At 45.2% G+C, this 24,425-nt stretch overlaps 2 protein-coding genes across 4 annotated transcripts; both read right to left on the reverse strand.

The window, feature by feature from the left end:
• Positions 1-2,415: 2,415 nt before the first annotated feature.
• LSM11 (LSM11, U7 small nuclear RNA associated) lies at positions 2,416-16,263 on the reverse strand. The gene is made up of 4 exons (XM_050312077.1): positions 15,709-16,263; positions 12,276-12,415; positions 11,474-11,557; positions 2,416-9,959 (listed from the first exon to the last, which is right to left on the reverse strand). Exons 1-4 carry the CDS (start codon positions 16,118-16,120, stop codon positions 9,561-9,563), a joined length of 1,035 nt encoding a protein of 344 aa, XP_050168034.1. The 5' UTR covers positions 16,121-16,263; the 3' UTR covers positions 2,416-9,560.
• Positions 16,264-17,693: 1,430 nt separating this feature from the next.
• On the reverse strand, positions 17,694-24,085 carry THG1L (tRNA-histidine guanylyltransferase 1 like). 3 transcript variants are annotated; one of them, XM_050312112.1, is made up of 6 exons: positions 23,895-24,085; positions 23,135-23,311; positions 22,496-22,665; positions 21,683-21,771; positions 20,962-21,069; positions 17,700-19,868 (listed from the first exon to the last, which is right to left on the reverse strand). In XM_050312112.1, the coding sequence occupies exons 1-6, from the start codon at positions 24,083-24,085 to the stop codon at positions 19,707-19,709; spliced, it is 897 nt and encodes a 298-aa protein (XP_050168069.1). In that variant the 3' UTR covers positions 17,700-19,706. The 3 variants fall into 3 exon arrangements, with proteins under 3 accessions (XP_050168071.1, XP_050168070.1, XP_050168069.1); XM_050312114.1 differs by lacking the exon at positions 23,895-24,085 and having other exon boundaries at positions 17,694-19,868; positions 22,496-22,570; positions 23,135-23,201; XM_050312113.1 differs by lacking the exon at positions 23,895-24,085 and having other exon boundaries at positions 17,699-19,868; positions 22,496-22,661; positions 23,135-23,278.
• Between the last annotated feature and the right edge of the window lie 340 nt (positions 24,086-24,425).

Raw genomic sequence — 24,425 nt, forward strand, 5'->3', positions numbered from 1 at the left:
TGGGCAGCACTGCCAGTGGTCGCTGTTTCCAGATGTGTTCCAGCAGACCCAACAGCAGTGACTCCTGTGCTCTTCCCACAGCCAGTGTTTCCTCCAGCCATAATCCTCATCCATGCTGGACAGCTACAGGACTCCTCTTACACCCAAAACCACCCATAGGAGCTTCCCACAGGGAGCCTGGCCCAGCCATGGCTCCCTCCACCAAGCACTGCCTCCCACAGAGTTCTTCAGATTTGTGTCTGCATGTTCCTTGTGACAAATTCAGTGATGTTTTGCCTACCCCAGGGTTCCCTTTGCAGGCTCTGGTGCAAACCCAGAACTCAGCTTGCAGAGACACCCCTGAGCCAATACATGGGGGACTAATTTTTTGGCGCATTCTGCCACCATCCCTGTTGTCAGACCTGGCCTGGAGGTGAGGGCTGCCCAGGGATGTGGTGGAGTCACCATCCTTGGAGGTGTTCAAGGAACGACTGGAAGTGGCACTCAGTGCTCTGGTCTGGGTGACACGGTGGGGGGATCAGTCGAAGATTGAACTCGATGATCTTGGAGGTCTTTTCCAACCTCAATGACTCTGTGATTGTGTGAGGGCTCTGCCCCAGTGACTCCAGCCGTGCCACCGCTCCAGGACAGCTGTTTTGAGAGGAGGGGAAACTTGATCTGGCCATTCAGGAGGGAGGCGATGCTCTGCGAACACATCACTGCTCACACGATGACGGGATCAGGCACTGGGAGCCTGACCTGCGCCCCGTGAAGCAGCCGGGCGGTGGGGAGCGGGCACACACGGACACATCGCCCGTGTCCCACCCCGGCGGCCGCAGGAGCGGTTCCCAGGGCGCAGCGTTTGGGATGTCCCGCTGTTTTCCCCCCTCTTTCCCGGGATCCCGAAGCCGCCGCCGCGGGGTTTCCCTGCGCGCTGCTGCCCCCTGGCGGCCCGGGGCGGGAATCCGGGAATGTCAGCCCGGGAATGGCGCGGCCGGGGGTACCTCCGGTGTGCCCGAATCTCACCTTTTTCCCGACGGGAGCATCAGCGGATTCCTGCTGTTTAGGAGCCCGCCTGGCGCTTCCATGGCTGCGCCGCCCGGACCTGGGGAGAGGCTCTGGCCGGAGATTCCCAGTGGAATCCTTCCAGCTGGGATGGGGTTCCCTGGAGCTGGGTCCCCGCACCGAGTGGGAGCACCCCTTACCCTTGTGCCCATCCATCTCCCAATCGGATGGGATTCCCCAGAGGGAGCACTCTGGTTGGGTTCTCCTTTTCCTTTGACCCTCTGGGCAATGGGCAGAGAGAATTTTTATACAAAACTATTCACCCTCCCAAGCCACCCTTTAAAAGGATCTGCACAAACAGGAGTATCCCAGAATGATTCCTTTACAGCTCGACTCTAAAAGACCACGACTCTACTGCCATACTGGCTGTAAATCACCTTGTAAGAAATCAGGGAAACACCCAACACACGGAAGACAGGGCAGACTCCCAGTGTAAAACAACACTTTAAAATGCAAATCAAAGTCAGTGGGTTGCAGACCTCTTCTGTGAATTCTGTCAGATCCTGCTCATTACATACATCCTCGTATTGCCACTCCTGGCTTTAAACTGCAGATTTTCTTCTTTAAACAGTTCCCATTGCAATGGGAACTACCCCTTTTAGCAAACACCAGAATTCCAGACCATGGGTATGTTACTATCTCCATATCTCCATATCTCCAGTGCCACAACCATACAGTTAACATGGAATCCTAGAACAGTCTGGGCTGGAAGGGAGCTAAAATCATCTCATTCCAACCACCTGCCATGGGCAGGGACACCTTCCACTAGACCAGGTTGCTCCAAGCCCTGTCCAACCTGGCCTTGGACACTTCCAGGGATGGGGCAGCCACAGCTTCTCTGGGCAACCTGTGCCAGGGCCTCCCCACCCTCACAGGGAAGAGTTTCTTCCTAAGAAAACATCTCCAATCCAAATAAATCAGCATCGCTTACCTGGGGAATAGAAAGGTTCCTGCAAGACAGATTCCCCACTGGCTATGCACATACCAGAGCAGATGCTTGGATGCTGGCTCTGGACACCCTCAATTCCTGAAAAACCATCTCCTGGTGGTCTGGTGGAAGACCACATCCTGAGGAAACAGATCTTTGAGTGGTCAGGCCAATGGTTGTTACATTCTTCAACATGAAGTTCACTTCCCTTCTGCACCTCTAAAAGACAGGTATAGTGATATTCTTATGTTGTAGATTAAAACCCTTCTTAACACACACGAGGGGTTTGTTCACAAACCATGTGACTAGGTAGTGATGTTGTATCCAAACCTGGTGGTCTCCACATCCTGGTGGTCCCCACCACCACAGTAGGAGCTGCATCACTGGCACAAGTGTATTGGCAGAACACAAAAAACAAAAACAACTCATGCTTTGAGGCAAACTGTTACACGGATATATTTATTGCATTGCAGTCTTAGCAATTTTAAATATAAACATTTACATCTGGAAAGCAGAATATTGCAAAGTCGGTATTATTCAGTATGTTCATAGCAGCATCAGCTTCCTAAGAAACAAAATATTTAGGAAGAGAGAGAAGGAATTACAAACGAGTTACACCCTCATTTATCACCACCTGACCCAAACATGGAACTGCAGCTGTGAAACAAGATACTGAAGTCCTTGAAGACGTCAGTAATTTCAAGACTGAAGTGCATCGTTGTACCTGATACCCCGCACGGTTTCCGTGTGCCGAGGTGTGAGTCTAACAGTCACGTGCCTGGAGAGGGCAGATGGTGGGTGTACCTGCATTGCCTGACAGGGATAGTTTTAGTAACAATACTTAGCACTTACCACCTCCCCAGATCCTTGCCACACAGGCAAGGATTGCTCTTGGATGTGCTGCAGCTGTGGAGCGTCAGGGAGGAGGAGGGAGGTGACTTGCCAAGGCCACAGTGAGGAGTAGAGAGCTAAGAATTTGTCAGCATCTGACTCCCAATCCCATGTCAGTCTGGCAGGTCATGCTGCTCCTCTGTGGTTCCTTGAGGAAGTTCTATAGATGACTGATTGGTCAACAAGTCCTCAATCTGTGAAACTACAGTGGATGTGTGCACTATTTGAAAAGAGGTCAGTGTATCTGCTCCCCTCCTAATGCCCAGTTTAGGTTCAGGGAAACCAAACGCTTCTCATTTCCTCCTCTCAGAGTGATGTGTCTCACTGAAGACACCATGACACAGCTGCACTTTGCTCTGAAGTGGTGAAAATCAGAAGCAATCGCTACAGGAGCAGCTTTCATTTCTTTCCTGAGGGAGAGCACTGATCTTTTGAGAGGAAAACAGGATGGATATGTTTTCACACAAACCGATCAAACTATTCTTCATTCTAAACGAATACAAGACTGACTGAAAGTCTCAGGTGCACTACTTTTTTTCAACAAAGTCATCCAAGTGTATGCTACGAAGCCAGAAGCTAATAAGATAGTTATCCAGGAACATCAGAAGGCATTTTCCTTCCCTGACAGGCCTTCCCTGCCAACAGCTAAGAGCAAGAGCACTTAGTGACATCTAAAAGGACTTGTAAACATCACCAGACAAACATCTCTGCTATTTCTCCATAAAGTTGTCCTTTCTCCTGCACCCCTGGGAGGCCAACAAGGACAACCAAGTCTCCTCCATCCCTGCCTCGACAGGACAAATTTGCTTACTTGTTTTTTCTCCCTCTGGGTTTCCTGTGCAAAATTTTAAAGGTAGGATCAAACGTGCCAGTTTTTAGCGATGGAGCCTGGCAGATACTCCAGGGGCAGTTCCTGTGCTGTGAAAGGCTCACAGCACAAGGGATGCTGCACTCAAGGGCTGTCTCTGCATCCTCCTTTCCTCTACAGAGCACAACTGCCCAGTGCTGGCCTGACTGTGCCCGAGTCCACCAGCTAGAAAGCTACTTCCCATGTCAGGAGTTATCACCAACTGAGTAATTCCTCTTCACTCCTCTTTCTTTACCTGCTTTCTCACTTTCAGCCTGCCATGAAAGGCTATAGTTGGGATAATGTACTGACAGGAAATTACACACCTTTTTTTTTCCATCAAGAAAAGTCTCCATCAAGTGCACCAATCCTGCAGTGCCCATCCAGAGGAGGACCATCGGACTGCCCTTTCCCAAAGGGTTTGTTTTTTTCTGCTACTAAGAAGTAAAAAAGATGCCAGCAAATGATGCTGTTATACAGTAACAGTTTTCTCCATATTTCACAGAATGACAGAATGGTTTGGGTTGGAAGGGACCTAAACGAACATCTCATTCCATCTTGCCATGGGCAGGGACACCTTCCACTATCCCACATTGCTCCATCCAACCTGGCCTTGGACACTTCCAGGGATGGGGCATCCACAGCTGCTCTGGGCAACCTGTGCCAGTGTCTCACTGCCCTCACAGTAAAGAATTTCTTCCTAATATGTAATCTAACCCTACTGTCTGTCAATTTGAAGGTATTCCCCCTTGTTCTATCACTACATACTCTTGTAAACAGTCTCTCTCCATCCTTCTTGTAGGCTCCCTTCAGGTGCTGGAAGGCTGCAATTAGGTCACCCCTAATTCTCTCAGCTGAGAGAATCTCAGTTCTCTCAGCCTTTCCTGGTTTGCAATATCTGAATTACAGTAAGAATTCCACAAATTCTGTAATACTTTAGTTTTCCAACACTATTTCTAGAAATAGCTTTTCATAATGTTCTAACAAAGACTGTCTTAGGATTGCTATAGTACAGACCTCAAATTTTTAAGCCAATGTCAAGAAGCAAAAGCATGAACTGAAATAGTTCTGGGCTGCAGATGATGCAGACCTCAGCATTTATGTTTTACACTTGGCAGTGCAGGCAGGAGACAAAAATCTTCATATTAATTGGCAGTATTTTGGAGTTATGCTCTGAGGCAGACACTGGCATACACCTCAGCAGCTTCTCAGGGAAGAGCTTGCCTGGCTGAGGGAATCACTGCATCACCCCTGAAAAGGTGCAATACTGTGCCTTTTCAGTTTTATCCAGTGGCAGAGCTTGCAGTGTAATTTGGTAGTTATAACTCTGATTTGTTTGATCAGAGATGGGAAGTTCACCTAGAGATAAACTCAGTGCTTCCAGTTTGATGTCCTTGCTGCCTCTCCATTTTCCTTCAAGATCCTGGATGAAATCAGTTTCCACTGTGTCCTTTAGGTCAGTGCCAGTCAGAAACAGAAAGGGTGAGTGTGGGCAGCATGTTGGACAGAACGTCACATTCAATAAGAATTAGACACCTTTTTTACTCTGCCTCTCTTTTCCTGGACACCTCTTCACCCACAGTGATTCACAGGTGCAAGTGGGTGGCTGCAACAGCAAACAAAGAAAACCTAGCACTGTGGGAAGGAAAATAAGTAACAAAATTATTTTTCAAAAATTTTTCAGTATACTTCCAAATTATTGGAAGTATTACCCAAAGTAAATAATTCTTCTGACCAAATAATTCCAAAAGTGTGAAGAGAACACTATGAAAATCAAGAATAGGGAAAGGCTATCTGGATTCAACACTAGGTGGGCTAACATTCCTTAGGGAGGGGGAAATCAGCAGGCAGTCAGGTTTATTCCTGCCGAGACCTTGCCCTGCTGAGGGAAAGCTGCAAAAGAAACCACAAATCCAAAAACTGAAGGACAAGAAGCAGATGGAAAACAGCACTCACTGATTAATTCATTAATCACTGGGGAGGACATGCTAAGTACCTCTCTAGATCAGGAAAAAAACTTCCAGGCAATTAACAAGCTGGACAAGTCAGTTGAGAGAAGGAACTAAAACCACACTTTCTTAAAAGCTCCTTTTTTCCCTTGCCTTTTACCTCTTCTACTACCACAGCCCTGTTTAAGAAGTGTTCAGTAAAAACTGGGCAAAACCATTTCACTATACAAATAAAACTGGCACTGTTAAAAGTGAGACTTGGCTCCCTGCTGGACTGTGTTGGGAATGGAAAGATACACAATGACACCAAGAGATATCTGTGGGACATCACGTTCCAAGACTATGGCATTACATCATTTCTGCACCTGGTAGCGCAACATTTCACAAGTTTTGTATTTGTCTGCTGTTTCAGAGATCATCCTAAAAATTTATCAAATTATCCCAGCACTCCTTCAAAGTCAGTTCAGAAAACTGTTCCCTATAATTCAGTACCTCACCACAAACACACTTTAGGAACTACCACTGAGCACCAGGATGAGCAAAGTCCTAGAAATACGGGACAGAGAACTAACTGGTGGATCCTTTTCAGAGGTTCCTCATACCTGCCCAAGGCTTTTTCACTCTCCTCCCAGGACTGCCTCCTGCTCCTACTCCTTTGGTGTGTCTTTGCTCACAGCATCTCTGTGACACTGCAACCAGGAGAGGGAGGGCTGGGAGCAGACAGCTTTTTGAACAAAAATTTGATGCTGAGTTTGGAAAAGGAAAAATATGGAAAGAAAAACCCAGAAACAACAAAAAATCCCCAAAGCTCACATGTTTCCAAGGGTTTGTTTTTTTTTTAATAAACAGATTTATGTGAATACTCAGGTGAGGTAGAAAAAATCATTTCAGAACATGACATTCAATTTTATTTAAAGAGCAACATTATCTGAAGTATTAAACATGCAAGTGACAACACACATACAGGATCACTTGCTTAATCACAATCATGATGTTTGAAAGAGACAAAATCTGTAAAACAGCATTTTAATAATGCGCTTTAATGACAGAAAAAGTGGGAAAAGGAAGACATTTTGGAAGATCTGGAGTTGTAGAAGAGGCATCTGTATTTAGGAAGCAGCTTGGAAATAAGGAGAAAGGTGGACAGGAAAGTAGGAAACAAATGAAGAACCAACAAATAAGCCATTAAATCTAAATTGGAAGAGAGAATTGTAACCAACTTCACAGATAAGAGAAGGAACATTTTAATAATGAGGTAGCACAAAAAAAGTAGACAAAGTATAGTTTTTAACCAGGTTTGCTGACCAAGGTGGTGACTCTGGAAGAACAGGTCAGGGATGATACAAAAATCAAGGCACAAATGCAAGTCTAAGCACCAGTACTTTTCATAAAATGTAAACAAAGAAACTTGTAGATGTAAAGCAACAAATACCTGCAAGGTTTCAGAGAAAAACTTCTGATTAAAGGAGAATGCTGAGACTTCCAGTAGCAACTGAGAACTTGGGGAAGTGTCAATCAACAAGGAAGCAGGGCAGGACAACCACAAGAACATTCATGGCAGCTGTATCTTGTTTAATGCTCAAGGCAATACAAAGCAGACAAACAGAATTCATGAGGTAAAGAAAAGCAAGAATTCAATTAGGTGTCAGAGTACACAGGCCTGAGGGTAATATGACATCCTTTGGGCAAATATGAAGGAAAGAGGAGAGGTCAAAACCAGTAGCCCTTGGCATGAATGGAAAAGGCTGAGAGGAGTCATCCTAAGCAGCTGAAATAAAAACAAAGCTGTCAGAAAACAGAGGGGAAAATAAACCCACACCCAAAAACAGAATGAAGAAAATATTCACTCGCAATAAAAGCTGCTGGGAAGTCAGGAGCAGAAATAAGCACCTTGTTTCTAGCTTCTCATGTTTCCAGTAAATTGTGAGGGTTCTGATTAGTTGGGAACCACACAGAAAGCCAACCAAGAAAGGTTCAGAAAGCCAGAACAACTAGGGATGAACACAAGAACAGTCTTCATAAACCAGAGTTTAGAACAGCCTGAGGAGTCAAAGTACCAACAGGAGAGGGGGGAATCAAAAAAGGGAAAAACTGCAGAGCACATGAACACAAAGAAGAACACTACAGAGGGAGGGGAAAGAAGAACCTCCGAGAGAAGAATCTTTTCAGTTCTTGGTCTCAGTTCATAGTGAGAAGGGATTCCAATAAAGTAATGTATAATAAGAAGCTGTAGATAGTATTTCACTTTTTTTTTTTCTTTTTTGCTCTTGATGAAACTGTTTTGCCTCAACATACTTTTTTATTTTGAGGCACTTCTGTCCCAGGCTGAACTTGGGTTTGCAGCTCAGTGGCTCAGCTCATCAGCTGTCCAAACCCCCCATCACGTGAAATGTTGACAGAATTTCTGGCTCCCCCAGAGGCAAAAACAGCTGCTTTGTGTGTCCAGAAACTCCTGCTAAATGATTTCTGTGATTCACCCAAACACCAGACATCTCCCTAATGACAAGCAAGCAGAATGCTGCATTTGCACCAACAGACATCTACGTCACCCACAGAACAGTCACTCAGTTTGAGAACTTATGGCCCCTATAAGCAATACAAGACCTGATATAAAGCAATTTTCCAACTTCACCTTAAACACACGGAGCTGCTGCAAAGCATGAGGCAGTTGAGATGAATACAGGAATAGCAGCATGAATTCTAGTGTCCTTGGACAATGAAGGGAACAGACTAGATAACGTAACAGCTTCATTTACCCTGAAACTTCTCCACGTGACTCTCCTGGAAATCAGTTTGTACCTGCAGAACCCTGGCCTGATGTACAATAGTTTAATAGTCTTGTTAAAATAAAACACTGATGTGTTGAGTTTGACTGTTATACTTCAAAACATTTTCAGGCACACCTCTGAAGCTCAGTTCAACTGGAATTAGATGATGCATCATTCACATGGATAGGAAAGACCCATAAGATTTCTGCTCCATGGGAACTGCTGGAGACACAGCACCTCTAGTTTCAATAGAGAGCTTGAAAGGCTCTTAGATACAGTACAAGTGTGCTCAGCACAAACACATCCGAGAAAAACCCTACACCTTTGCCAGCTTCACTATGACACTAAGTAGTTCATGGGTGAAATGTAACAGTACAATTATCCATCTGCATCCACAGCATTCACAGATAAACCCCAAATATGGAGGCCCCTGGATCAGCTACATCACCTGCTTGCTGGTGACACAGGGCCAAAGCACAGCACTACAAAGAGAAGCCCAAGCTTTGATATGGAAAACAAATTACAGTCCTGCCATCACTCACATTAGAAGAGCAGTTTTCAGTTAAGAGGTTTTCCATCACACAGGGTCATAGCCATCAGTAGTATGTCACTCCACCTTTTTACAAACTATTTCAAAATGATTGACAGAATTATGTCTGGGAAGGAGGACATCCATGTAACAGCACCAGATAAACTTGTTGGTTTCATCAGCAATCTCCTCTTGAGCTTACTCAGAACATGCAAAAGAGCACTTCTGATTCATTGCAGGTGGAGATATTAAGCTCCTTAAACATGTGCCACAAGTAGCTCCTATAACAGACTAACCAAAATTCTCTTCCAACCCTCTCCATTTAGCTTCTTTTTAAGGAGCAGTGGGATCTGTGCTTACCTCCCTCAAATCACAGAAACAACTCCATTGCTGACCTTGTCCTGAAACCCCCAACAGTGATCTAAGGAAGCTGCTCTGGCATCAAGCTCAGGATTCTCTACTTACAACTACTTCCCCTACCTTGTTATGGCAATGGGAAACCAGCCACGGTACCATCAAACTCAATGACAACTTTAAACAGCAATGGGAGCTGCAGCAGCAAGTCATGCTATCAAATAAATACACTGACCAAAGCTCAGCCAAGTCAATGTGCTAAATGGACAAGCAAGACATTCTCTCCTCGAATAAAAATCTGGTTTATGTGGCGTGTGAACACCTGCTGATAATCCACTTTGGGCCGCCTCTTCCTCCGTGACTGGCTTCGTGCACGGCTGCCACCAGCACTGGCACCCTCTGTGTGGGCAGTCCTGCTGCCCACATCAGCTTCACCTCTGGCAACCAAACTGTCACCTGGAGGCTTCTTCTCTCCAGCTCTGCCCGAGTGTTTCTGCCTCTCGTGCTCCTCTTCTGCTCTCCCTTCTCCTGATCCAGCTTTTGATCCCAGGGTCTGAGAGTCACTTGTCAGGGCCAGCTCCTCTGAGACAGTCTTTGAGTCAGCTCCCTTCTTCCCCGAGGACTCCTGAAGTTTGAGTCTGTCAAACAGCTGTAAAAGGACATTTGTGTCTATGACCACATTGATAAGACAGGCTGCTTGTTCCACACGTGGTGTTTGGGTGTATGATCCCAAATCAGAGCTCACAAGACACAATCACTAAAGAATCTTCTCCAGCATAAAGATAATGTTTTCTTACCAAAGTCAAACAGTGGCACAAGGTGAATGGATCTCTTGCACAGTCATGAGTGTCTTTATGTGAGCACCAAGGAATTTAATTTGGTGAGCAACACTGCTGTGTGGTAGCATTTAACTTTGGTCAGGAGCAACAGAGAGACATTAAGTTGCTCCATCAGCTCTTTTTCCCAGTGCTCTTGCAATGCTGTCAGTGTTAGAGACATCCTTGTGTCATGAATGCCTAAGATAAGGGGTCTCCATTAGCAAAGGGTGCACACTGAAAAAATGAGGGACCTTTCGTGTTCCCCAAAACAAACTAAAAGTTGACGTGTGGGTATTTTGGGAGGTGAGCAGATCACAAACAACAGAAAAAAAAATCAAAGCTACAGCAGCAGATCCAAAGCACTGCATGAACTCATTAATCTAAGAATACATGGTGCTGAAACTGGGAAAAAGAAACTGCTTTTACTCTGGCAGCAGGCAAGCTTTTATGAAACACTGACAAACAAGAAGGATTTTTGGTTAGCCCATCTCGTCCCAGCAACAGGATGGAAAGCCAATCCCTGTGAGAGTGGGCTAAATAACAATGACAACTTGATTATTTTTAACTAATCTTTAAAAAAGGAAGGGTGGGATCTATCAGAAAACGGATTTAAATGGCAGGAATTTGAAAGCAAACTCCTCACAATGAAACTGTTTAAATGTTTTTGTGATGCTTCTCTGATGTTCAAAAAGGCCCGGAGCTGTTGCCATACAACGGGCACAGCTCTGTCACTTTTTTTTTCCCTTCATTGTTCAGAAGTTCATTTATCATCTCTTCAGTTCTCAGCTTGGTAAACAACTCTATTTGCAGCTGGATTCTAGAGAGTGCCTTGTTCTGGAGCAAGAATCTTGGGCTCCACAGTACCCAGGCTAGAAGCTCAAGTGACCAAACAGCCGTGTTGTTTCACTGGCTGCAGACACAGACTGTGGCTCCATGAACAGCTGTACCAGAGGAGTGCTCTGCCACATTCCCTGGCAGGACAAACATGGACCTGATCAGTCACAGGTGCAAAAAAACACAAAGAACAAATAAATCAAAAATCAGAGAGTGAGCTTCTAGAAGCTCAGCATATTGCACTAAGCAGTGGCAGCAACTGTGTTCTGAATAACAGGGACCCTAAAGTGGAACTTTAGTAACACTGAACTACGGCCAAAGCACTTTCTAAAAGGTCAGAAAACATTTCGGGTATTTTTTTCCCTCAATTCAAGTCATTTTAGAGTCATCCGTAATAAAAGGAGGTAAAATACTTCAAATGTAAATACAGTTTTCCAATCAGTGCTCCCCTTTTACTACTTTGAAAAAGGAGATACTAAATAAAAAAAGAAAACTGGAGATGGTCACCTACTCGGGTCAGTGTGAGCTGAGGTTCTGCATAGAAAGCTTTGCCCATTACTGGTTTCCTGTAAGTCTCATCCACGTCTGTCAGGGCCTGGAAGAAAAGAAATGGAAAGGTCAAAATTAAAATAAGACATAAAGCAGCTTTGGACCAGCTCTGTGTCAAAGCATAATGAAATTACGTTCTTCTGAGAGAAAATCCATCTCTCCAAAGAACAAGCTGTGCTTTGGAGCTGGTTTGTTAATCATCTAAATTGCACTGAGGTAAAAAAGCAGCAGCAAAGCGTTGCATCCATTCTGCCTTACTTGCAAAACCTTTGTGAGTCTTACCTGCAAAACCCTTCCCACCTCCCCATTTCCAAACTTTTCGCAGCTCCAGGCTCACAAATATTTAATTGCTGCTTTTCCATCCACTGTCTCTAACATGTTCATGGGGTAGAGCACAGGGAAAAGCTTTTGTCACTGACAGCCCAGTGATTTTAGTGAAAGAAAACAATGAAGCAACAATCACTATAAAAAGATTGGGTTTTGCAGAGAAACCTTTGGAAGCTTCTGATACTCCTTCTGCTGGGAACTCTTCAAAGCTTCTCTCTCATCTAAACCCTCTCTAAAATGGTTGGGCACCTCCCAGACAGACCAGCCCGACACCAAGGACCACTTACACCTGAAACCCAGCACTTGGTGCCAGAGCAAATTGGTCTGTGCACCACAACACCACATTAATCCTCTCCAAATGTCGTCTGCTTAAACCTGCTGCAAATTTCAAGTTTTCTATATAACAGTTATAAATCAAGAGCTGGAACAATAATTACCATATTCCAGAATTTGTCAAATGCAACCAGAAACCCCGTGCAGACTCCACGAAGCCCTTTGAAAGTGCGGATATGAACGTTAATTTTAACACCATCTCGGACACAGCGATGAAGTTCCCCCAGCGGGCTGCCTTCGTGGACTAAAACAGAAAGAGAACATCACCAGTCTTCACCAAAATATAAAGAATCATAGCATAGTATCATGGAATGGTTTGAGTTGGAAGGGACCTTAGAGATCATCCAGTTTCAACCCTTCTGCTGTGGGCAGGGACACCTTCCACTATCCCAGGTTGCTCAGAGCTCCATCCAACCCGGCCTTGGACACTCCCAGGGATGGGGCAATCACAGCTTCTCTGGGCAACCTGTGCCAGGGCCTCACCACTGTCACAGGGAAGAATTTCTTACTAACATCCAATCTAAACATACCTTCTTTCAGTTTTATGACATGCCTCCTTGTTCTATCCCTACATTATCTTGTAATGAGAGAGAGAGAGAGAGAAATAAAGTAGAAATCTACTCTATGTACAACTATGGCCCATCTTGGCACAACACTTGTCTTCACAGTAGAAGGAATGAGAAGCCCCAGAGCGCTGTAACACACTGCCCTTGCAATTACCAGACCACCAAAACTCTTCTTATGGTGGGGTTCATAAAACATGAAGGTTTTGCTTTACATAATCCACAGCCAAATCAGCCCTTGCTGAAAATCTTTTTGCTACGTTTCAAAGTCATGCTAAATAATGTTAATCGCAAATAAAAGTGGTTCAGAGGGAACAGAAAGCTCATGGGGGCAGAGTTAGTTTCCCAGAAAATACCTTGTTAAGGCTACCCTGGATTAATTATGATCTGTGAATAAAGTATTGTATCAGATGTGTTCATTTCCTTTATGAGGAGATTTCTGAAGCAATGACTCAAAATCCTTCAACAACCTAAACCAGACCACTTTAAATTGACGAAAATGTGTTGTTTCACTTCAAATTTCAGCAGCCAACTGAACATCCTTCAAAGACATACAAATCTTTGGCAGAGGAATACAATGACTCTAAGCAGCAGACAGCAATGAAACCACGCTAAACCACAGGGCAATAATGCTTTTAGCAGGCCAAAACTGAAGGAATTCAGTGCAACACATGCCTTACCTGGCACACACAAGCCTCATCTGAACACTAGAAATCTTTGCAATATTAGGTTATCTAGAGGGTAAATCTTATTTACAACTTCCACCCACGCCACAGTGAAGCTATTACAGTGATAAATCACAGGTACCCATCTGCCTGTGCAAACACAGCCCCAGGACTGCTGTACAACTCCTGCTGAGAGTCAGGGAAAAGACTCGGTCTAAAATCTCACACAGTTCTTCACATTAATAAAATATGTGAGTCAGAGATGATCTCTCACCTTGTGCTTTAGGGACTATGTATTCAAGGTTTGATTTGCACAGTGGAAAATGCTTCCTGTGAGTGTAAAGTTACTGTATGACAGCTGAGCTGCAGGATTGGGCTGCAGGGTAATTCGCAGCCACAGCAGGGAAATCTAAAGCAGTTTCTTCTGAATTAACCTAATCACGTTTATTTTCTGAGATCCACTGTCCTCTTGCCAGCCCCCTCCTGCAGGATAACTGGAGGAAATTGGTTTCACACAGAGCCCAAGCTATCTCAGCACCTCCCAGCTTTGTTTAAGAGGGTCTTTCTGTGAGTCTCTGTGCCTCCTTCAGCTGAACTGATGACAAACTTATGTTCTGAATTCACAGACCCACCCTGGGAACCACAGATGACACCACCACGACATCAGATTGATGCTTTTAATCAGTTAACAGCACTTTTTCAAACCAATCCTGAGAATTTGCAGTGATTTAAAATCTAGCATTTTAAAAAAATTTTTCATTTTTAATTTCAATATTCCCTTTAAACATAAAATTTTATCTGCACCTTTTTATAAAAATCCAAATGCAATCCTTATTTCCAACTATGCCTTTTCCTGTCAGCACCCTGCAAAACAGCTCTACCAAATCTAGACTGGCCACTTTTCCTTGCTGTGTAAGGTTCTGGCTTATCTATGCCAAACCTCCAGCTTCACCTGATCAAAAGGGCAGAACACATCATCCAAAAACCTCTAAACAACCTGACATCTCAGAAAAAAATATGCAATGCATGATTTTCCTTCCAACACAAGGAATTTATTTTTGGAACACACCTCTTCTGCAAGCACCAGGGGCTGTAATGACCAGGCTCTGCATGCAGCTAAATCTGCCTGTGCATCATCCTGATGCTGTTAAATACCAGGATTAATAATATATAGCAATGCATACATTATGTTTTGGTGTCTAAGCAAGAAAAAAGTTCTGCTTTGGGTAGAATTGAACATTTTGGGCTTTGTCGTTTTATATAAACAACATTAAAATGATGGTGGTGAAGAGATACTGATGCAAAAAAAACCCCAGTATTTTTAATTAAGAGCACTAAAGTTGTATCTCATTTTACAGCAATGCCATTTGATCCTTGATGCAGGTGCAGAAGTGAAACCTCTAATGTTTAGGGGGTATTACCACGACTGCACACATAAATTTATACCAAGAAACTTGTATCATGATCACAACCAATGAATTTAGCAACATCAGAGCTGCCTCCCACCTCAATCCGCTGTTCTGCCATCATGTTAACAGAAATGCCAGTGCTGTATTTATGCCCACAGGATGTTTGGTTAGTAACCAAGTAACAGCAGTGTGTTACAGACTCACCCTGTGGTTATGATTTAACTACGAGCTGCACACACTCAAATCTGATTCCCAGTCTAAAACAGTACTTCTGAAAGTCCAGCAGTTTCTCATCCCTTTTCCCCTTAAAACCAAATGTTTGCCACTAACCAAGTAACAGACATCACCACACAGACAGGAAATGACCATAACAAAGTCAGTGACATCTCTGCGTGAGCAGCTCTGTGAAATGCTGTTCCTCATTCCTGCACACCATTTCATAGAATCACAGAGTGGTCTGGGTTGGAAAGGAACCTTGAACATCATCTCGTTCCAACTTCTCTGCTGTGGGCAGGGACAACTTCCACTAGACCAGGTTGCTCAGAGCCCCATTCCAGCCTGGCCTTGAACGCCTCCAGGGATGGGACAGCCACAACTTCCCTGGGCAACCGGTGCCGGTGTCTCACCACCCAAGTACCATTTCCGACCGAACGCCATCATCCCCCCGCTTCCCTTCATCACCCAACCGCCTCCTCCAGCCACCGCTCTCTTCTCACCTCCAAACTCCCCAAAACTCCATCCCAACTGCACTCCGGGCACAGCCGCATCCCCCGACCCACCTCAGCCCCCTCGCCATCCCCCCCGGACCCCACCGTGCCGCTCCCTCCCACCGCACCCAGCCCCGGCTCCAGCGCCCGCCCCGGCCCCGCTCAGCCCCCGCCGGGGGCCGCGCTCCCTTACGGGGCATCCTGGTGAGGACATTGCGGGGCACCCTCTGCCGCCGCCGCGCCGCCGCTGCCCGCTCGGCCGCGTCCCGCTCGGGGTCCACGTTCACCATGAGGCTGCGGAGCCGCTGGATGCGCTCGGGGTCGGGGTCGGGCGGGCCCCGGCGGCCCCCGCGGGCGGCGGGCGCGGCGCGGCGGGCGGGGGCGGCGCGGCGGCCGCGCGGGCGGCGCAGGCCGCGCTGGAAGCTCTCGTACGCGGCGAGGTTGTTGAAGCAGGGCGCGGCGGGGAAGGGCAGCGGCGTGCGCGGCGAGTAGAGCGCCAGCAGCGGGTCGAAGCGGCTGGAGCTCACGTCCAGGCGGCCGGGGCTCGGCGAGCGGCGGCGCCCGGAGAGGCCCCGCGGCTCCGCGCCCGCCTCGTCCTCCTCCATGGCCGGGCTGCGGGGGCCGCACCGCCCGCGGCCGCCGCCAGGGGCCGCTGCCGCGCAAGGCCCTGAGGGCGGAGCGGCCCCGCCGGGGGAGGCGCGGGCGGCTGAAGGAGCTGTGGGAGCTCGGGAGGTTCCACAGGTGCCGGATCCCTGCGGCGTCCTTCGTGCCAGCGCTGCAGCCGTTCTGAACCGCTCAGCTTAGGCTGTGGAGCTTCTTAGGGTAGCTTATGCTGCGTAAAAGGTCGGGGGTTCTCGACAGACAGGAGCTTCTCGAAAGATTGAGGGGTATCTTTCTTCTGGGAAGCGGAACTGGTAAAAGGAAAACGAAGATAGCAAACTGGTCAAAACTGTCCTCGTGGTCGCACGCTGTTTCAAAGGGGCATGGCCGCTGGTTCTAGAGGGCTTGATGATGTGCCAAAAGTAAGAATTCAAAAAAAAAGGGCAGCGTGAGGAAGACTACCGAGCGATCACCCTAAAGGACCGCTGACTCAAAACGGGAGGCGGGCCCAGGGGAGGAGCAGTTCTGGGGATTGGTTTCTTTCAAGAAAGACAAGGAGCTACTGGAGAGGGTCCAGCAGAAGCCACGAAGATGCTGAGGGGTCTGGAGCATCTCTCTGATGAGAAGAAACTGCTGGAGCTGGGCCTGTTTAGCCTAGAGAAGACTGAGGGGGGGGATCTCTCAGGATGTCAAGGGAATGGTGCCAAGCTCTTTCTTGGTGTTGCCCAGTGACAGCACAAAGAGCAATGGCCATAAACTCAAACACAAGAAGTTTCACCTCAATATGAGGAAGAACTTCTTGACGTTGAGACTGGCAGAGCACTGGAACAGCTGCCCAGGGAGGGCATGGAGTCTCCCTCTTTGGAGACATTCCAAACCTACCCAGATGCATTCATTCCTGTGTCACCTGTTCCAGATAATCCTGCCTTGGCAGTGGGATTGGACTGGATGATCTTCAGAGGTTGCTTCCAAGCCTAATAATTCTGTGATCACTTAGACCCCCCTGGTTCAACCTTTCCCCTGCAGCCCACCCCAGAGCCCCTTGGCAGTTCTGGGGGTGCTCCCTCGACTGGGCACCAAACCCCACCTGCCCTAGGCAGTGAAATGGCACCTGGGCAACACATGGTTGCAGTAAAGTTTGCATTTTAACCCATAAAAGGATATACAGCGCAGAACCACTTCCCTGAGGAACAGCGAGGAAACGCCGTTAATGCTGCAGAGAGGTTTTACTGTAATGATTCACCACCTCCATTACTGTTTCATAATGGGTTCCCGAACATTTAATACCGCCTATTCCGGCAATACATCAGTCACAGGTTGTTCTGAACTTCACAGAAAACCCCTCTTTCTTCCCTGGGTCACAGTACAGGACTTCTGAAGCTACAGTGATCCAAGGAAGAACAGGCACAGGTCAATCTCTGTGTGCCACCAACACCCGGCTGCTGCTTGAACCTTGGCAATATTTATTTTCCCTACAGCTATTAAGTCACATAAATGACTTTATGCATGAGGATGCCACAGAGAGTTTCTTTCTCTAGAATTTATATTAATACAAATTAAAGGCCATAGTTGTACAGACAACTGGTGACTTATTCCATATTATTGTGAGGATGAGTTAATTAGAAAACAGTTTGAGGATAAGACCTAATACAGACCCATTTTTTATACACACACACAAGGTCTATACGTAGATACGTTGGACAATGTATCAGGTGGCCATAATATATAAGATAAAAAACCCACATCATACTTTCCAAGCATGAATCATGGCTGCCAAATTCTTTTTTTCATCTTTAGTCTGAGTAAATCCAAAGTGTTACCAGTTCTGGAACAGCTGCTTTGTATGTAAGGTCCAAAGTCAGGCACCAGACAGTAACATACGGCATTTCAAAGTCAAGTTACATTTGTGTTACAAGACAAAAAAAACAGCAGACAGATAAAAAGTTCTTAGTGGTACATGACTGGTGCAATGATTCATTCACAATCTTTATCTCCCAGTCACTCACAGCCTCTCCTAGGAATTTTGTGGCCTGTTCTACAAACTAAAAGGGAAATAGATTCTCTCATTGCATGTTCTTAACTGCTCAGTATTAGCACAGAGCAGCAGAAGGGGAAGCCCTGTGGTACTATAAACACACAGGCTCATTGTTTAATTTCAGGAAGAACCTTCAAGCAGCAGTTTACATCAGTACCTGGCTGATGTTTTTTAAAAAAAACCACCACCAAAAGGCACATTGCCTTAAATGTGCAAGTTCTTCCTGCAGGAAGGGGAAACAGAGTAGATTGATAAGCAAATTCATGGGAAATGAACTCTATACTAAATGACCTTCTTAGTCACATTTGATCCTTTCTTTCCATTTTTATGGCCAGGCCCAACTGCTGACTATCCCTACCTTAGCAACAACTGGTCCAGTTACTGTTGTAGCACCACGGTTTTGAAACCAGCATGGTTAGAAGTAGTAACAGCCTTATAAATATCTATTATATCATTACAGCTGTGCTTCTACACTGAAATAGGCTATTTCCTTCAAATTCCAAGCCCCTGTCCATTAGCAGAATTTTTTCTGCTCTGAGAGGTTGCATGATTTAACTGTTTTGACAAAGGGTCTTAACTGATAGTTAAACCAGAACAAACCTGTGCATAAACCAGGCAATACACACTCCTCCCTTCCCTCCAACTAACATGGATTGTCAGCACTGCTGTCTGTGTCATTCCAAGGAAAACCAGAAAACAGAAGTACAAGTTGACGTTGGCTCCCTCTTTGCAGGCACCAGGAATGTTTCCCTGTGTTGCTACTGCCACTCCTGCCCAGTAGGAGACAGGTGATGTCCCAGGCCATGGAAAGTGAGAAAAGATGTCTATCCCTGTCCTAAGAGAATTCCAGTCTGTACAGTATCTTTATTAACTTCAGTTTGAAACTTCCACCACTTACTAGTAAAAATCCCAGGAATGAGAAAGGCCACACGATAAAACATACCAGAGAAGGTATTATTTTTAATTTTTACAAGTATAAAAATCCTGTACATTTCACAAAACTTTTTAACATCTGTCAGGAAACTGCTGAGCTGCTCCATTTCCCTTCAGTAAGAATGAGACATGAGGCAGTTGAATGGTGTGTCACTCATCTGACCAAACACACTGGCCTTGAATTGAAATACTTTATGCCAATTGAGTATTCTGGTCCAACTCAGTTGAAGCAAAAATAGAATTAATAATTTTCTACTCAAATATGCAATCTTTTTTATGGTTCAACTGTTCAGTAAAATACCTCACGCTTTACATGGTATAGAAATGCAGGAAATTTCTATACACTTTTTCTACAGATACACATGTACAAGGTAGGAACAGTCTTAATTTATCATGAGTTCTTAACATTCAAAATATAATATGATTTTAGCTTTCCAGATGGGCATATCCTCGTATGTCAGACAACACACCAGTGTCTTCTTTTTAGGCAACAACAGTAATAAAACCAAGTAGTTGCTGAAGAGGATTACAGGTTAAACTCTGCCAGCCACCATCCATACTACTCAGCGACCAACAACCCAACAGAGCAAAATGTAAACTACCAGTTGTACTTGTCAGAGGTATCAACTACCCTCAGCCAGGATCTCAGGATATTCCTCCCAGAACTGGTCCCCAATGATATCACAGTGCAGGGGAACAACTTTAGTCTTAGTCCGGGTCACTTCCACTTCCTTTTCTTCTGCCTCCTTTGGCAGTTTTATTTTCTTCGTGATGATTTCATTAACCTGAAAATACAGTTGACACATTAGCAGACATGTAAAACTCCAGAGGGGATTCACAAATGGACAAGAAACAAAGCCACAACAAAACCAACTATCAACCCTTTATCATACCAGAGTCTGAACACAGCATCTTTTGAAACAGTCTGTTCTCAATTCAAAGACTTAAAAGGTGAGCAGTTGAAGCTGCCCATCATCATCACATGGCCTGAAGAAATTCACATTACTGATTGCAAGTATCCTTGAATGAAGCACAATATGTACTTTGGAGCTATAGTGAGCTATATAAAGCAAAACCTTGCTAATGTCTATAATCACCAAGGAAAAATATGTCTAAGGAACAAGTGGCCTGTATTTCCAGGTGAGTGCCTTTATCTGTTCTAATTAGTTCAAATTAACTAAAAATTGTTAGTCAAAATTTAAATCAAAGAGGATTGTATTTTTTTTATGTATAGAAGACAAAAGGCTAAGCAAGTTATGGAGAACTCTTAGTACACACAGATGGGGCCTGATCACATGAAACACCATTTCTAGATAAGGTCTCCTGGCACAGAAGGACACTAAGGCCATAAACATTTATGATTTTCTGGGGTTTCATCTCATACAAAAACACAGGACAGGAATTTCTTCCACTAATTCTGGATCATCCTAGAATGATGAACATTTCCAAGTTACCTTTAAAGCAGAAAAGGACTAAGCATACTATGAACTGAGCTACATTATCGAACAAAAGGTTGTAATTCCTTTGCCATGGTTATACTTGGGACTTAATTCTGGGAAGAGCCTGGCACAGGCCCCAGTGATATATACATTGTCATCTGTTGATACATGTTTTATCTAGCTGGTCATAATTTGTATCTAAACCAGACTTCACAGACTAATTTTTATATTATGCTCCTAGAAACAAATGTCTCAAAGACATCTCCAAAACAATTAGTCATCTTACACATCATTATATGGCAAATATGGTTAGTTTTAAAATGTATTTATACCCAGACAACCATTTGAGATACATCTGGTGATTTTGCAGTGTAACCTGTCTGCCACAGTGTAACTATTTAAAACATGAGCAGGAAGCAAGTGGCAACAGTTTTTTTACCTTCTGCCATATTAAGACAGTTCCTTTTCTATACATCAAAGGTTCATTGTTGTAGTTGATGTTGAATTCAGAAAATAAGATTTCATTCTTATCTCCAGCCAAAGTTCCCTGAGAGGAAACAAAAAGAAAAATACTCTTATAGATAATAAACAAACAAACTGAATCTCTAGGGTAGAAGATGGGTGAATATTGACAGACTGGCATTTGTGCAGGTTTTTCACCTTGAAGTCACAAGGTTTAATTACTTCTCTCAACAGAGGAATTAATTCCAATTGCCAAACAAGTATTAAAACTGAGAAGTTTTTTATTACATTTTCAAGACAAAATAGAAGAAAGTCAACAAACTCCAGGATAAAACAGAAATAATTTGCTGAAGTCTGCACAAGGAGAGAAAACACAACAAAAGGGGCTGGGAATCAACAGTAGCTGAATTCAGCAGTTGTCCCTGGTGCATTTGGATACTAGACATTTCATGACACTTCTAACATTTCTGAACTTGCAAATTAAGAACTTAAAATCCTGTTAATAATTGACCAAAAATATATTACTTGTTAATGATATTAACACCTGTGCAATTCAAGAAGTTGTTGAATCTGCACCCACAAAATTATTACAGTAAGAACAGACAAGCCAGCCAAGGCTGCTGGGCAGGCAAGACACTTTGCAAATCTTATAATTTAATTTGCAGCAGGAACAGAACGTGACCTCAGGAGACTCTTACCCGGAGCCTGTCCTGTGCTTCCACTGGTGTCAAACCACTTCGCTGTACCAGCATCCAAAACACTGTATTATAAAGGTTATTAATATGGCCTACAGAAAACATACAGAAGAGCGTGAGGGAGATTATTTGCCACATCTGACTACTTAGAAAAAACAGCTTTATTTCCAGAGATGTACCCAAGATACAGCCAAGAATAATGGGGAATTAATGTAATCAGTGGCTAGCGAAGATACAAAGTTTGTGACCCATTTTGAAGGTACTGCATATCAGAAGAATGACTAGAATAGATAGAATTCATTGTAACTCTGAAAAGGGAAGAGCAGAGGGTGAAGGGTGTTTATTGTAATGTAAATTATCTTCATTTGAGCAACAGGGGCTACATACTGACAAAAGCCTAGAGTGTTAACCCAATGCTCTGTTCTAGCATAGAATATACAACACTTTTGATTGCTAACTGGTATGAATTTAAACATTCACATCTCTTCATTACAGAAGATTACCTTGGCTAAACCAACTCTGAACATAAAAATTAATAAATTAATAAATTAATTCTATTAATAGTTATAATATTTCCTCTGCTGAACTCAGCTGCAGGAGGCAATAAATGTAGTTGTGGCTTAAGACTCAGAATTTCAGCCAATATTTCTGTAGCCATACAAAGCCCAAAACAACTCTAATATTGTTTATTTATTTAAAACTACCACCCTACCTGCTGTTCTTTCACTGACAACTATATATACAAATACACTGGCAGTAAAGGCATTTCTAGTCAGAGGGGAGCTGTACTAATCTCTGTTTTCTAGAAACACTTACAATCTGCTTGCCTCCAGCTGAGATAGTCCTTCAAGTTCTGGTTGCTGGGATATAACACAATTCGTCCATCAAATCCTGGTGGGTACAGAAGTTGCTGGTCCTTAAAGTAATCCTTCCAGTAGAAAACGTAACTTGAGGCAAACTGGGAGACCACATGAGTCATGAACTTACTTGCAAACACAGAATGAGAGAAAAAAAAGAAAGAAATACATCACTATGGTTATGTATCTGTGGTTATCTGAGGTATTAGTAGTGATAATTCTGGTGGAGAGCATTCTTAAACAATGTTCCAACAGATCAGCAATGGCACAGAGTCTTTTGAACACCAGAAGTACTGAGAATCAAGTAAAAGCCTTTGGAATATGTAACATTCTGTTAAAAGAATGTTTGTTCTACCAATATTTATTTGTAATGTTTGTTTTATCAAACTTTCAAATTTTTTTTTTTAAGCTCTGTATTACTGAACATATTTTCCTGAAAGATGATATGCAAAGACTTGACAAGAAGAACCTGAACTCACTGGTGCAGTGTAAGCACCAGCTCTCCTCCTAATCCCTGTGTGTAAGTAAAGACAAATCAAAGAATTACAGGTCTGGAGAGGGATGTTAAAAACAAGTTCAGTATCAAAGCAGCTGTTACCTTGCTCTCCTTTTAAACCACCTGGTCTTCTTTTTGAAGACAAAACTATATTCATCGCTCTGTCCATAAGCAATAGCAATATCCTCCAGTTCTTGCATCACTGTCTGGGCACACCTGGTCATCAGCTGCAGGGCACGGTCATCATTTGGCTTCTTGAACTCATGCTGCTCAGAAAACCTTCAAAGCAAAAACGGTTGAATAAGAATCCCTTTTAAAGATACTAAAATGCTAACCCATTCATTTTTCCCAGCACACCCACGGCACTGGGACACCATTTCCCCACCACCCGGCCCCGTGAAAACAAAACCCCATTCGTAATTCTGTGCCCTGGAGAGGCCGAGTGAAAGTTCATTGAGATCGGGGAGGAAAGGAGGATCTGTAGCCCCTGCACCTGCAGGACAAGCATCCAAAACACTGTATTATAAAGGTTATTAATTTTGCCTCCAGAAAACATAGAAAAGACCGTGAGAAAGATTATTGATCAAATCTAAGCGACTACTTAAAAAAAACAACCCTCTTTATTTTCAGAGTTGTACCGAAGATGCATATAACGGGGGAATGATGGGGAATTAATATAATCAGCATTAGGAAAGATACGACGCTTGTGATCCATTTATTAAGGCACTGCCACACGAGAAGAACGACTAGAATAGATTTCACACAGGCCGTGCAGGAAGAGCCCAGCGCAACGCAGAGCATCACCCAGGGCCCTGTTTTCGGCACAGCGCTGCCAGCCCGCAAACCCCCGCCTGCCCCGCACCTGTGGAAGTTGCGGCCGTCCAGCCGCACCACTATCCAGCAGCCGGGCAGGCAGGTGTCGTCCGCCTCGAAGTCCCGCACGTACTCGAACTTGCTCTTGGCCATGGCGAGGCCGCGCTGCCCGCCCGCGGAGCCGGCCCCGCGCCCGCCGCCCGCCGCGATGGCCGCGGCCGCCCGGCAGCAGCGCAGCATGGGCGGCGCGGAACCGGAAGGCGCCGCCGGAGAGAGCGGCCCCGAGCCCTTCTGGGCCGCCCGGAGGAGCGCTCGGTGGTGGCGGCGGAGGGCGGAGCGCGGGGCGGGCGCGGGGCGGCTCCGGCAGCGGCGGCCGTGGCGGCCGCGGGAGCGCGGGGTCGGTGCGGCGGCATCGCCGGGCGAGGGATGGGGGCTCGGTGCGACCCCGCCGGCGGGGCCCGGGGTCGGCGAGCCCCGCGGCGGTCTCGGGATGCGGGGTCGGTGCGGACCCAACGGCGGCCGCGGGGTGCGGGGCCGGTGCGCGCCCCCGGCGCGGGGCCGCGGGGAGCGTTGGCGCAAC

This window comes from Myiozetetes cayanensis, unplaced genomic scaffold (assembly GCF_022539395.1).
Source record: "Myiozetetes cayanensis isolate MyiCay16 unplaced genomic scaffold, myiCay2020 scf17, whole genome shotgun sequence".
Lineage (NCBI taxonomy): Eukaryota > Metazoa > Chordata > Aves > Passeriformes > Tyrannidae > Myiozetetes > Myiozetetes cayanensis.

Bases quoted from the DNA above. Each gene is read 5' to 3' on its own strand.
- LSM11 (XM_050312077.1), bottom strand. From the start codon at position 16,120: ATGGAGGAGGACGAGGCGGGCGCGGAGCCGCGGGGCCTCTCCGGGCGC. The intron at 12,416-15,708 runs GTAAGGGAGCGC...TTTCTGTTTTAG, and splicing joins TGTCCTCACCAGGATGCCCC to TCCACGAAGGCAGCCCGCTG. The intron at 11,558-12,275 runs GTAATTATTGTT...CTTTTCTTCCAG, and splicing joins TTGACAAATTCTGGAATATG to GCCCTGACAGACGTGGATGA.
- THG1L (XM_050312112.1), bottom strand. From the start codon at position 24,085: ATGCTGCGCTGCTGCCGGGCGGCCGCGGCCATCGCGGCGGGCGGCGGG. The intron at 21,772-22,495 runs GTAAGTGTTTCT...TGTTTTCTGTAG, and splicing joins CAGCTGGAGGCAAGCAGATT to GCCATATTAATAACCTTTAT. The intron at 19,869-20,961 runs GTAAAAAAACTG...CTGTATTTTCAG, and splicing joins CTGTCTTAATATGGCAGAAG to GTTAATGAAATCATCACGAA.